At 41.6% G+C, this 13,781-nt stretch overlaps 1 protein-coding gene across 3 annotated transcripts in view; it reads right to left on the bottom strand.

Annotated features, from left to right (window-relative positions):
- Positions 1-9,955, bottom strand: part of PDCD4 (programmed cell death 4) — a 29,551-nt gene extending 19,596 nt beyond the window's left edge. Inside the window, exons 1-3 of one of the 3 annotated variants that reach the window (XM_043597501.1) lie at positions 9,684-9,955; positions 3,694-3,800; positions 135-437 (exon numbers count right to left, since the gene is read on the bottom strand). In XM_043597501.1, the coding sequence (XP_043453436.1) occupies positions 135-437; positions 3,694-3,736 (346 nt within the window). In that variant the 5' untranslated portion in view covers positions 3,737-3,800; positions 9,684-9,955. The remainder of the gene's footprint in view (positions 1-134; positions 438-3,693; positions 3,801-9,683) is intronic. The other 2 variants (XM_043597503.1, XM_043597504.1) reach the window with 2 other exon arrangements.
- Positions 9,956-13,781: the final 3,826 nt, after the last annotated feature.

The following is a 13,781-nucleotide window of genomic DNA, read 5'->3' as shown; positions in this document are numbered from 1 at the left end:
ACTTTGTAAAAACATACACAAATCATAGCCTCTTACACCATCATTGTTTAAATTTCTCATATTCCTAGAACAAGGAAACCATAGTATAAGGTAATATTGTTTCGTTTGCTTCTGTGGAAATGGAACACACCAACCTTTCTTTGGCAGTCCCCTTCCTTTCCCAGATCTGGATCGCCTATCTAGCAACCTTCCCTTTGGACTGGTTGGTACAGTTACTCCACTTCTAAGGGCTTCACTTCCATTATCACTGACTGAATCGCCTCTGCCAGAGTCCCGGGATGAGTTTTTCCTCAGGCGCCTTTTTGCCTTGGCATTAATTCTAGCTTCATTAATGGAGGATGCCGAAATCCAATTTCCATTTATCTCATTTTTTATTTCCTCAGTCCCAGCATTTTCTTCATCACCAGAAAAGAGAGAGTCACTTAAATTATCAGGATCTTAAAGAGGAAAATGAAGAAAGAAAATTCTAAGTAAGTACTTTAACCATTCACTGTCATACCAGTTATAGTCATAAGTTACCTTAAGTTGAATCACATGAAATTACATTTTTTAGGTCAGTAACAAGTCATTTTTTAGGTCATATTGGAAATTTCACATCATTCAATCTAATAAATGACAACTAAACAGGATTACTTTTCACATTATCATAGAAAATAAGACAGTGAATTTTAATGAGCAAAGTTTAATGTTATCTCATATGTTTAGAAATAAATTTTATGTTAATATACAACCACAAATAAATCCTTTAGACTTCTGTGAGCTAAGGGAGTTAAGCAATTGGAGATAGTAAGAAAAGACTAAGAATCTTGAGAGGAGAGATAAACTAATATTTAGAGAATGCCTATTATTTATCAGGCACTGTGCTGGGCGTTCTGTCATTTACCCACAAGTTTGAGAACTATTTATTACATACTGGATCATTACTACAGATAAGGAAACTAAGACTGAGAGTGTTTAAATACCTTGCCAAACACCTCCTGATTAATTACAGATACTTAGGAAATATTCTAATCCAAAGAACCTGAAAGATACTTGGCAAATAAATGATCACATAATATTACTGAGCTGAACCATTGAGGCTTCATTGCTCTGAAAGATAAAGCTTGCTTTTAAAGCTTTAATTCACCTCTCCAAACCTGACTTATATTACTTACCGTCTTCTGAAAATCTTCCAGCCTATGTAAGATTTGTACATTATCCCCTGAAAGACAGCAACATATCTGGAGTTCCCAATGGTCCTATTTAGAATGTCATCCTCATTGCTGTTTTCACTTATCAAAATCTTTTAGGATATACTCAAGTTTTATTTCCTTCACATAACTTTCCTAACAATTCTAGCCACAATAATACTAATGCCCACACTCTATTCATTCACCACATTACAGAAACCACTTTGTTATTTCTATTTAAGCAGGAGTCTTGCTTTTCCAAATAAGTCATAAGCCTCAAAAGAGGAACCATGCCTTTACCTGTACTTCTTTGTACCCTCAGCACCTAACTGAGTATCCTTCATATTAACAACTCAAATGTCCATGGAGATACCTAGCTTTGCTCTAAAAAACTCAGAAAGCTACTGAATTAGGTACCCTTGGGGCAGAGTTTTGTTTGTTATGGCTAAGTCAAGTCAGAGTTGAATCTCTCAAGTGGTTTTAAACATTCCTAAATGTAATTAGGCTGTGTCAAGTCCATGTGTATAGACTTTAACATGTCTTAATATGTTGAAGCTGAAAATTTCTTAAGTCAACCTATAAAAAACATAGATGTGTTAAAATCTTTATAATTCTTGACAAAAAAGTATGAAAGTTAAGAACACTGTGATAATCAAAAACAAACAACAACATTAAATAGAGTCCATCATTAGTCTCTGTGCTTTCCAACCATTCTCCAAACTGCATGGAAATGGATTCTGTAAAACATGCCCCCACTGAAAACCCTTTGAAGGTTTTCCCACTAGTTCAAAATAAAGTTTAAACTCATTATCTTGTAACTTAACATCCTACATAATCTTGCCCCTGCTTATGTCACCAGAATAACTGCTGACCACTACCACATTCAAATGGTCAGAGCTTAGACTGATATCATATGCAGTGATGGAGAGATTGGTTTAGCAGAGGAATACAGAATATAGAAGTTAAAAGAGAAAGTATAAAGTGAGAGACCAGCTAAGAAAATGTTGCAATAATTCATTCACTAACTGAAAAGAGCAAGGGTAGTAACTTTGGGTTAAATAAAGTGACACTTAAAGAAAAATAAAGGACTTTTAAACAGAATAAAGAAGCATGAAATGAAGTCTTAGAAGTTTTCAGATGGGAAGTCAGAGTTAGAGGGTGAATGTGAGACATCATCATAACCATCATCATAACTGAACTACTATACTACAACTACTAGCAACAGTCATAGTCACAGCAGTAGTGCAACTTCTTTTGTCATTATCGTCACCATTGTTACCACTAGATACCAGGTTCTATGGTAGGCACTCTACATACGTGATTATAATCTTCACAAAGCTCTATAACAAAGCTGTTTATCCTCAATTTACAGATGGAAGATGTTTCATAGAAAAGTCACATATCTAAAAAGGATTATGGCCAGTATTCAAATCCACGCTTAAATATCAGATGATTATAACTGTAGAAAATACAGAGCTAGAGTACAGCAGAGTAGTGACAGCTAAAGACACAGGACAAGGGAGTGATTATAAGAGAGAAAAGCAGAAGAGGAAGGAGAAAAAAAAGACCAGAGATCAGACAAGTTAAATGGAATTTCAAGTAAGAGCAGGTAATTGAAGAAAACATTAAACATTTACCTGTAACATATTGCTTTCATTATTCTACAATTAAGGCAAACCACCAAACTCATCCAGAAGATAAAGGACCTCAAATTATAATAAACTGCTTTAAACTGTCCCTTGGAGTCCTAAGTATTCAATTTAAACATCATTTCCTACAATTGGATTTCTTTTCAACTATTTTAATATCCTTTCAAATATGTTTGTATGACTGCAGCAGAACATATCTAGGTATATTTTATATATTAGACCTTATAATTTTTAACTCATGTTTCTATCAATTACTCATTTATATTTCACTATTCATACTTACCTAGGTTTAGGGTTCCATAACCACTATTGATCTGACTTTAAAAAAACCAAAATTCAAAGATGAAAAATCTCACCATTCAGAATATTTCAAAATCCTACTTAACTCTACAAAGATTAGTCTGAAAGCTATAAGTATATTTTAAGCTGTCTGAAGTTACTCAGCGTTTGGACAAATATTCTACAAAACCATTTTTATGGAAAATAAGGAAAATACCATAGGTAATTTATAATAAATAATTAGGAAAGAAATCAAAGAAATCAATAACAGTTTATATTGCAGAAACCAACTAGTTCATTTGAAAATATTAATGAGGAAGTTCACTATTCTTCTCCATTCTGTAGCACATACTTTATTATAAACAGTGGAAAGTTAGAATGTATGGAATGTGAAAAGATGGGCAGAAAAGAACATGTGAAGAATTTCTACAAAAATAAGAATCACAAACTTGATTTTATAAAATAATACAACTTACTTGCAGCATAATAAGATGGCTTTTAAAGTAAAGATGGTTTTAGTATTATGTTTTCATAAAATTTGGTATGACCTCAAACTTGCTCACAATATAGTCAAGGTTCAAAATATTCTTACTTACCTGTGGGGTTTACATTCAGTATCTGCTCATTTTCTACATCCATTGTTCCTTAATGTCACTTGCACTGATTGAATTACTAATGGAAGTCTTCCCTTGGGATCTATTTCCTTAAAAAGAAAAAAAAAACCTTCAACATCTTCCAAACTGATAGAATTAAGGTAAATTCAATTTACTTAATCACATTGTAAAAAAAAAAATAAAACCAGCACATAATTTTTTTTTAAATTTTTTAGATGTTTTAATTTATCTTTGAGAGACAGAGAAAGACATAGCACTAGTCAGGGAGGAGGAGAGAGGGAGACACAGAATCTGAAGCAGGCTTCAGGCTGTGACCTGTCAGCACAGAGCCCAACACAGGGCTTGAACTCACAAACCACCACATCATGACCTGAGCCGAGATTGGACACTTAACCAACTGAGCCACCCAGGCGCCCCAGCACATAATTTTTTTTTTAACATTTATTTATGAGAGAGAGAGAGAGAGAGAGAGCGTGTATGTGTGTGTGAGTGAGCAGGGGAGAGGAAGAGAGACAGGGGAACAGGGGATCCAAAGCAGACGTCACATTGACAGCAAAGAGCCTGATGTGGGGCTCGAACTCACAAACCATGAGATCATGACCTGAGCCAAACTAAGCCACCCAGGCTCCCCTAATTTCATTTTTTTTTAATTTTTTTTAACGTTTATTTATTTTTGAGACAGAGAGAGACAGAGCGTGAACAGAGGAGGGGCAGAGAGAGAGGGAGACACAGAATCTGAAACAGGCTCCAGGCTCTGAGCCGTCAGCACAGAGCCCGACGTGGGGCTCGAACTCACAGACCGTGAGATCATGACCTGAGCCGAAGTTGGATGCTTAACCGACCGAGCCACCCAGGCGCCCCTCCCCTAATTTCATTTTTAAAAAAAGAGCTCTCTTTACTTTGAAAAATAGTTTACCACAATTAACATTTGGTTTCAATCTTCCTGACAAGTGTATCTGTGTCCAAAATAACCCTCCATACTTCTGAATGTGCCAGAGCACCCCTCTAACTTGAAGTAAAAGATGTATTTGCTATACATGGTTATTTCAAGTTAAAGCAGCATATACATACTCCAAATTTTTCAGGACTACCCATCCTCATAATTAATCTGATGTACATAATATTGTATAGTTCACTACCAATGAATTGAGAACTACTACAAAACGCAAGCAACAGTTTTGGTTAGTCAAGCATATCACAGGATTCTGTTCTTTATCACACCACAACACATCTGAAGGCAGATACAGCTGACATTTCATCACCCAGGTGTCTATAATTAGCATTATAAGACTTTGGGAGAAATTGTTAATGGTGTTTTCTATAGTAAGAGTATTTTCATAATCAGGGCACCTAGGTGGATCAGTTGGTTAAGCGTCTGACTTCAGCTCCGGTCATGATCTCACCATCCATGAGTTCGAGCCCTACATCGGGCTCTGTGCTGACAGCTCTGAACCTGGAGCCTGCTGCAGATTCTGTGTCTCCCTCTCTCTCTGCCCCTCCCCCCCCCCCCACAGTCTCTGTCTCTGAAAAATGAATAAACCTTTAAAAAAAATTTTAAAGAAAAAAGAGTATTTTCATAATCTGAAAACCCCATTCTTATTTTTAAAAATTTTTAAAGATTTTAAAGAAGTCTCTACAGACCCAATGGGGCTCAAACTTACAACCCTGAGATCAAGAGTCACATGCTCTAGGGGTGCCTGTGGCTCAGTTGGTTGGGCATCCGACTTCAGCTCAAGTCATGATCTCACAGTCCATGGGTTCGAGCCCCGCGTGGGGCTCTGTGCTGACAGCTCAGAGCCTGGAGCCTGCTTCAGATTCTGTGTCTCCCTCTCTCTCTGTCCCTCCCTTGCTCATGCTCGGTCTCAAAAATAAATAAAAATATTTAAAAAAAAGTAAAAGAAAAAAAAAGAGAGTCACATGCTCTACTGAGCCAGCCAGGTGCACCCCTTCCTATTCTTCTTAAAAAAAAAAAAAAAAAATGTGCCTAGGGGCGCCTGGGTGGCTCAGTCAGTTAAGCAGCTTAAGCTCAGGCTCTTTTTTTTTTTTTTTTTTTTAAGCATCAGGCTCTTGATTTCAGCTCAGGTCATGATCCCACAGTTTTTGAGTCTAAGCCCCATGTCCGGGCTCCACATTGACGGTGTGGAGCCTGCTTGGGATTCTCTCTTTCCCTTTCTCTGCCCTTCCCCTGCTCACACACATTCTCTCACTATCTCTCAAGAATAAATAAAATAATGTTTTAAAAAACTTGACTATTAGGGGCGCCTGGGTGGCGCAGTCGGTTAAGCGTCCGACTTCAGCCAGGTCACGATCTCGCGGTCTGGGAGTTCGAGCCCCGCGTCGGGCTCTGGGCTGATGGCTCAGAGCCTGGAGCCTGTTTCCGATTCTGTGTCTCCCTCTCTCTCTGCCCCTCCCCCGTTCATGCTCTGTCTCTCTCTGTCCCAAAAATAAATAAACGTTGAAAAAAAAAATTAAAAAAAAAACAAAAAACTTGACTATTTAAAAAAGAAGTACCATGGTAGTAGCAACTCAGTATTTTAGACCTTAGCTTCAAAATGACTTAAAAATTATTAATGCTGTAAGGTGTTGAAACCAGTTACCTTTAACTTAGTGATATAAATCTAATGTTACATGAAAGACTAGCAAAATATATTTCATGAAAACTATTACCAGAAGGTATAACCAAATATGATTTTAGAATCTCTCTGTAACTATTTTTCAAATAGTGGTTTATAGTACTTAAGCATTGATCTGTTCAAATCATATAAGTTAGATATAAGCCCTTCCAGTCATTTATAATCATTTCACGAGCAGTGTGCTTTAAGATATGCACAAATTAATGAAAAAGACTAATAAACTAATTAAAGGAAAGTCTCAAATAACCTACTATAAGATCTCATTTTAAGATAATAATATATGATGCCTCCTGGGACTCAACTTTTTTTTAAGTGAACTTTTCCCCCAACATGGGGCTCAAACTCAGGATTCCAAGATCAAGAGTTGCATGCTGCACTGAACTGAGCCAGTGAGGCACCCCTCACCTGACTTTTAAATTCCTCAATATATCGTTTTAACATCTCAAAAGTTTATAGCCCCTTTGCTCCAGTTTTCAAAAGGGTATTATTTTGTAAAACAAGAATAAACACACCTTAATGCTAAAATGGTAAACTTCTGAATATGGCATAATCCTTAGGCTACTAAGATGCTATATTGCTTCAGAAGAAAATGGGGCGATCACTCTCTAATTTTATTCAGAATAAACAGATTCTACATAATGATCTTTCTAATATCATAATTTCCAACAACTCTGGATTTAAGGGGGAAAATGAACCTTAAAGATATGTATATAGAGATACATATAAATATATGAACAAAAATAGTTTGTAAACCTAAGCATATAGTGTTCTCCGTGTCTTAAAATTTGTCATATCTCACTTCAGTATATGGGCTACATGATACAGAAAAGTGAAAATGTCCTATGATGTGTGTATGAGCTTTTTAAAATAGAATTACATTAGAAAGTCTTTTTCATACTTGATGCAAGTATGATCATTGACAGGACACTTTCTGCAGAACCTTGCTACTAAAGGGAATTATTATAACCAATATTTATAAAGCCTTTTATAATTCACAGAGAATTTTACATGCATCATTTCATGTACTTCTCAGAACAACTTTGAGGTTTCCATTTTGCACACAACCAAATTCAGAGAAGGTAGTTAATCTGTCCAGATAGAGACAGCTGCTCAATGGAAGAACCAGAATTAGAAACCAGACCTTTTCAATCCAGTACTGCTTGCACAAGTTCAATATAAGATTTTAATATATCACAAGAAGATTCTTTTTTAGGGGCTAACAGACAGAAGCTTATTAAAACACAGACTTATTAAAGTCTTTGGGGCTAACAGACTGAAGCTTATTAAAACACAGTATTTAAAGATACTACTTTAAATACTACTTTCCAAGCACTAAAAATAATATTTATTTAAAGTATTACACAGAAGACATTCAGTTAGTCAAAGAAAATTATTAGGTAATGACTATCATCTATAACTTACCATATTTGTTTTTATTAAGTAATCCTAACCCCAAAAAAAGTGCCATCTGTGTCTTTAGGCAATGGTAACGCAATCAAGAACTCAGTCACACTTGATAGCAACACAGACATTTTAAGAATTTAGAGAAGGATAAAAATACATTGCATGTTTTTCCTCTCTTCAATTCGTGGAGCTTTTTTCCAGTTTACTTAACAATCCTTAAGATTTTTGCCCCAAAGTTAACAAAAATATAAAGCAAAAACTCCAAAAGCCACATCCTTCATACTAAACAATAAAATTAATCTGGAATAAAAAAACAAAACTCTACATGTAAGTTGAGCAAAACTAAGGCTAGCATTAAACAATTTTCATTTCTTTAATAGTTTTACAGAAACATATACTCAGAAGTATTCAATTGCCAAGACATTCCCTAAAAGACAAAGCCTCCCCCCCCCCCAAATCTGTTCCCTGAAATACACCCCACAAACCACTCTGACATTTTCTGGAGTCAAGTTTAGGCCATATGCTAACCAGAAAATTATTTGTATTCATTCCAGGGCCACAATCACAGCTAATTAGCAACTTAAAATCAGCTAAAAGTATTCAACCACAATGATGCAAAAGCAAGCACTGCAGAAAATATCAAAGTGTCCTGTATTTTCGCACTCCCAGACACTGTTTTCCCTTTCTCATTACTACAACAGAAAAAAAAAATTAAAATATAATTCAAAGATCCCTGCTGAGATTGTAAGGAATTTAAGAAACCTATAATGAAGGAAGGTTAATGGCACAAATACGAATAATTAAACTCAGAACACATCTGCAGTGCTCCCTTTTTAAAAGAGTATATGAAGGTTTCTAAAAAGCCTCACATTAGTAAGAATGCCCAAATCGTAAAACTTAGCAGAAAAAATACAAAACAGGCGGTGACTTTTTTTTTTTTTTTTTTTTGTCTTCCACACGAAGCCGCATTTTTGATCATTTTACTCATTGCAGATCCTGCACAGTTGCTGGTTCCATAACCAGTTCTCACAAGGGCATACGAACAGGAGATACTGACTTCTGCAGTTAGTTTTTGAAGCTCCAGCGGAGTGGGGGGGGGCGGGGGACCCCTTCTCGTGTACATTGCAGAACCGAATTGACAAATGCAGCAGACTCGGCCTGCGCTTCACAGAAAGAGGGCTCCCTTCCTGTCTTTGTTTTCCCTGGGAGATTTTCACTTGAACTAAAAAAGCGCCCCTTTGCCCCAAGTCCGCGCAGGGCCGGGGAGGCGGGCACGTGTCCGCCTCCCAGCGGCCCCTCCCGCAGCGGCTGGCCCTCCTCCCCGCCGCGGGTGCAGGCCGGGACCCCGCGGGCCCTAGTCCAGGCAAGCCCCAGGGGCTGCTGGACCGCAGCGGGGCGGGCCTGGGCTCCGGGTTGCGGGCCGAGGGCCAGGGTCGGTGATCGCCGAGCGGGGGACCGCGTCTTCAGGGGGGCCCCCCAAGGGACGTCGGGGGGGGGGGGGGCGCGGAAGGCGCGAACCTTCCTCACAGGATTTCAGTCAGGCCAGAAAGACGTCTCCCAACGCCCTCCCCTCAAAATAAAAATGAAAACTCGGCCTTCTCGAGGATGAGGAGTAGTCCCTCGCTGGCGAGCGCCCCGCGCACCCCGCTACGCGGGAGGGGATGCAAGAGGGGGCGGGCCCGCGCCACCGCGCTCCGGGCCCGGGCCCAGAAGGAGGGAACAGGGGCCCGCCCTCCGCCGCCCGGGCGTTGGGGCGGCCGCGGCCCTACTTGCGGGGCTCCGAAGAGGAGGCCGGACCCTCGCCCACCCGGCCGGGACTCGGCCGCGACCTCACGCCCCCTCCCCCTCCCAACGTGCGGCTGCCTCAAGAGGAGACGGAGCTGAGGGAGAGGACGCAGTCGTCCCGGGAGTGCGAGCCGCCCCGCTGGTACTGACCCCTCGGGCCGCTGCCGCCGCTTGCCCAGGTCCTCGGTCCGCCGGCCCAAACCCCGCTGCTCAGCCTCTGCCGCCGCCTCGGAGCGTCTCTGCCCCCTCTCGCTCTGTTTGTTTTTGTTTTGTTCTACCCAGTAACACGGGGGCGAGAGAGCGGCGTTTATTGGTCAAAGCGAGGAGGTCCGCTGGCCAATCGCGGCGGTGGAGCGGGAGCAGAGGAGGAAAAGAGAGGGAAGTGAAACGTGGAAAGCTGGGCTGGGGCGCCGGAGGGCGCATGCGCACCTGACTCCTGGGACAGGCTGGAGTGGGAGCCGGGCGGGAAGCTGGAGGCGGGAGGTTGGGAGGCGCCGCCAGATGGAAGCGTAGGCGAAAAGGCAGTGCCTTGGGGTGAGGACTAGGCTGAGGCTGTCTTGACCCGCTCACCCTTTCCTCTTACAGGCTAGTCAGCAATCTCGCCTGAATGTTGGGCTTCCTGAGGGCCCTCCATTTGCAGAGGCTCCTCGGTTGAATACCCTTAATCTCTACAGATGCTTCTCCCGCTGGTCCTGTACACTCCTTGGCTCCCACTGTGCACAGTAAGAATTTTATCTCCGTGAAAGCTCTCATCCCTTGAAGATAGAAATCATTCCCATGTCACAGATGAGGAAACAAACAGACTCAAAACCTCTTTGAAGTCCCTGTGCTAATCATGACTAGTCAGGCCTCTGGGATTCAAACTCCCGCATTCCCGCTGCAAGGCTGGGGTTCTCAAACTCCGCTATAACTTCTTTCTTGAAACTTGCACCCCAGGCAGCTGGTCTCTGAGTCTTTCCTCCTTGGCTGCGTTCTCTTTGGCTTATCTCGTGCTTTCATTCTTCCTCCTTCCCTCTCCCCGGAGGTAATGACCAGAACCTTCTGCTGTCTTTGTGCTCTCAGGAAAGAACTCAGCCATTATCTCTGGCCAGATTTTACGATTGTCTAATGTGCAACACCTGAATGGTCTATGTGGCCTTTCAGCAGCACAAACTGCCCCCTCCACCCCCCCACCCCCCCCCCCCAGCAAGCTCCTTCACCTGACTTACCTCTATCTGCCCAGTCACCCTGCCTGGGAATCATCTCTAATAGTATTACTTCTTTGAACAACGGCAACACCAACAAAACCTTCGTTAGCTTTCCGTGGCCCACCTGGAGCATCAGTACCTCAACCAGGCATTTAAGGCCCCAGAGCGTGGCTTCAACACATTCTGGCCATGTCTCCACACCTTCACAGGCCACACGCCCCTTTGGCTGGAACCTACTTTGACCTCTCGCGGTTCCATATGCTTCCCCACCTCCTGAGGCTTCTTTATGGTATCACCTCGAAACGCCTCTCTTATCCCCCACCTCTACCTGGTACAATCCTATCCATCCCTCTTGGCTCTCCCACACAGGCCTTCTTCAGCCTCATGACTTGATATGAGTTTCCTGTCTCCTGATTCCTCACACTAATGACTTGTTGTACCTCTGGGGACATTGAAACATTCGTTCTGGCATTGTGCTACCTGAGTCCCTGTCCTAGCTTTTCTCCCCCATTAAACTGTCACTTTGTTGAAGGCAAGTTCACATCTTGCTCATGTGTTACCATTGTAGGTCTTAAGAAGATGTCTTTCATGTTTACTGTACTGGTCCAATAAAAATTCCTCGATCTGAGTTCACAAAGGTTCTCAGCATTTTGTGCTCAACCCCACGCTCCTGGGCAAGAGCGTCTTGGCTTGTCCAGCATCTGAATTAGCCTTATGAGTCACTTTTACTTTTTAAAAACAAAGCTTCCCGGTCACTCAGTTTTGTTTTGTTTCATTTTCTCCATCACCTGCAGCTGTCTCGTTTCTCTTCTCTGCCAGGGTTCATCCGTCCTCCACTGAGCAGTAACTGCTGGCTCCTTTGCTTCACCCATCCCCCTCTTTCTCCACATCTTTCCTTTTCACCTTTTCAGCTCATGACTCTTCTTCCTCCCTGCCACCAACCTCCTTGGGCTTCTGCTGGGTTCTTTAATTTACTGATTCATTTAGTATATTTATTAAGCACCTATCGCATACCCAGGCCACAGTGAACAAGCACCCCAAGATCTATGAGATAACAAAAGAGTAGGATGTGATCACCCACTTTTAAAAGCATCTAAAACAACCTATATCTTTTTAACAAATTACCCCACATTGTGCAGTAAAATGTTCACATCCTTTTTACCCATCATCCCTAGATATGATGTTTGGCATCCCAGCACCCACCCTAGAGAATGGCCCTAGCAATAAAAATGGGATTCTAGTTTGGACCAAGCAATAAGAAATGGGATTCTAGTCCTAGTTCCCCCACTAACTACCTATAAGAACTTCAACCCCTCTCAGGACCTCTTTTTTCACCAGTAAAATTCAGAAATCGAGTTCAATTAGTGGTTAGCAAGGTATTTTCCAAAGAACATGAATTTTGTGGAACTTTAATGGATATCATGAGAAATATGTGGGAGGGACTATTCTATAATCATATCAACCCAGAAAGAAATTGTTTTAACAAAGTTAAAGCTGGTTTTGGGGGGGAGGCCCAACTCTTCTCAGTATTTTTAATGAGCTAATGAGCCTTGGGAATCTTGAGAGCCCAGAGTAAGAAGCCAAGTAGCACTTCTCCAACTTATTTAATTTTTCCCCCACTAATTAATTTAATCAGTGTTACTTAGAAACCAGTTTAGGAAATATAGACGACAGCCACTGTCATCAACACTCCTTCCAGATGTATTAAACACTGGCGACGTGCACCTTTGCTAAACGTTAAAGAAGAATAAGCTGAAAAACGGAAAAGTATCCAAGTGCTAGGAATTTTTGTCCATCAAATCAATCCACAAATATTTATTGTGACTGTTCTGTGAAAAGCACAGAGCTGACCCAGCTGTGTTCTTGGCAAAAGGCATTACATTCTACCGTAGGGTAAGTAGTGTCTGAAGCATAGAGCTGCCCAGGCTTCTGGGCCACAATGTACACTTTCATTTCACATTATAATTGCTCACAACCTGACTTTCTGTTTCCTAAAGCCCTGTGCTTGTGGGCCTGTGTTAATTTAGCTGTTGGACGAGAGAAAAGGGGAAAACCCTTCATCTTAACTCATTCTCTCCAGAATCACCGGAGTTCAACTTCTATTTCCTTTAAGAATGACCCATTCCAGGGGCACCTGGGGGGCTCAGTCAGTTGGGCGTCCAACTTCGGCTCAGATCATGATCTCACAGTTCACGAGTTTGAGCCCCGCATCAGGATCTGTACTGACAGCTCAGAGCCTGGAGCCTGCTTCAGATTCTGTGTCTCCCTCTGTCTGCCTCTCCCTCTCTTTCAAAAATAAACATTTTTTAAAAAATTAAAAAAAAAAATGACCCATTCCAGTTTAGGAGAGGACGGGCCACCACTGTTGCCTGGAATGAGACAGCCATTCAGAGGTGGCAACAGAACTAGTGCTGTGTGATCAGAGAGACGTACACAGTGTCTCTCATCTTCCCCATACCCCCAGGTTTAAGCACTATTGATACCTGGAGGGACACAAAGAATGTTTAATTTGTTAAGGTGTATGGGGGTTAGGGTGGAGGACAGTTTCTAGGTGTTGCCTCTTAAGATGGGTTATTGACTGTATCTCTAGCTAGCTGTGCTGCCTCTGGTGTTTCACTTCCTCTCTCTGGGTGGATTGAATGCCTCAGTCTTGCACTGTAAAAGGAGTTGGCCCCTGCAGGGAGTCTTTAAGGAGTCATTCCAGTTTTGACACCATGACACTGGGCAAGGCACTGAGATGGCACCATTGCAGTCCTGGTAGCGGGGGACCAGGGGTGTGAGGGTTTGCCACTGGTGACAGGGAAGAATTCATCACCAGATGTGGATAGAGGAACTGTCGCTCTCGCCCCAGGGGCTCTCTCTAAATGCAAAGCTCAGATAACGTCACCTCCTACCATCACAAAGGCAAGACTGAAGGCTCACGTCTTGTTGGAAGCACTAATGAGTTATTGTGAGTAAATGACTTGGAAATACATAGATGTTAGGCAAAAGATAAGCACCTCAAATTACTATTATTGTCCTTGGAACTTCCAAGGCCTTTTCATTCTTTGGGCAAAGCCCC

This window comes from Prionailurus bengalensis, chromosome D2, assembly GCF_016509475.1.
Source record: "Prionailurus bengalensis isolate Pbe53 chromosome D2, Fcat_Pben_1.1_paternal_pri, whole genome shotgun sequence".
Taxonomy (NCBI): domain Eukaryota; kingdom Metazoa; phylum Chordata; class Mammalia; order Carnivora; family Felidae; genus Prionailurus; species Prionailurus bengalensis.
This window is presented reverse-complemented; position numbering and strand designations above follow the sequence as displayed.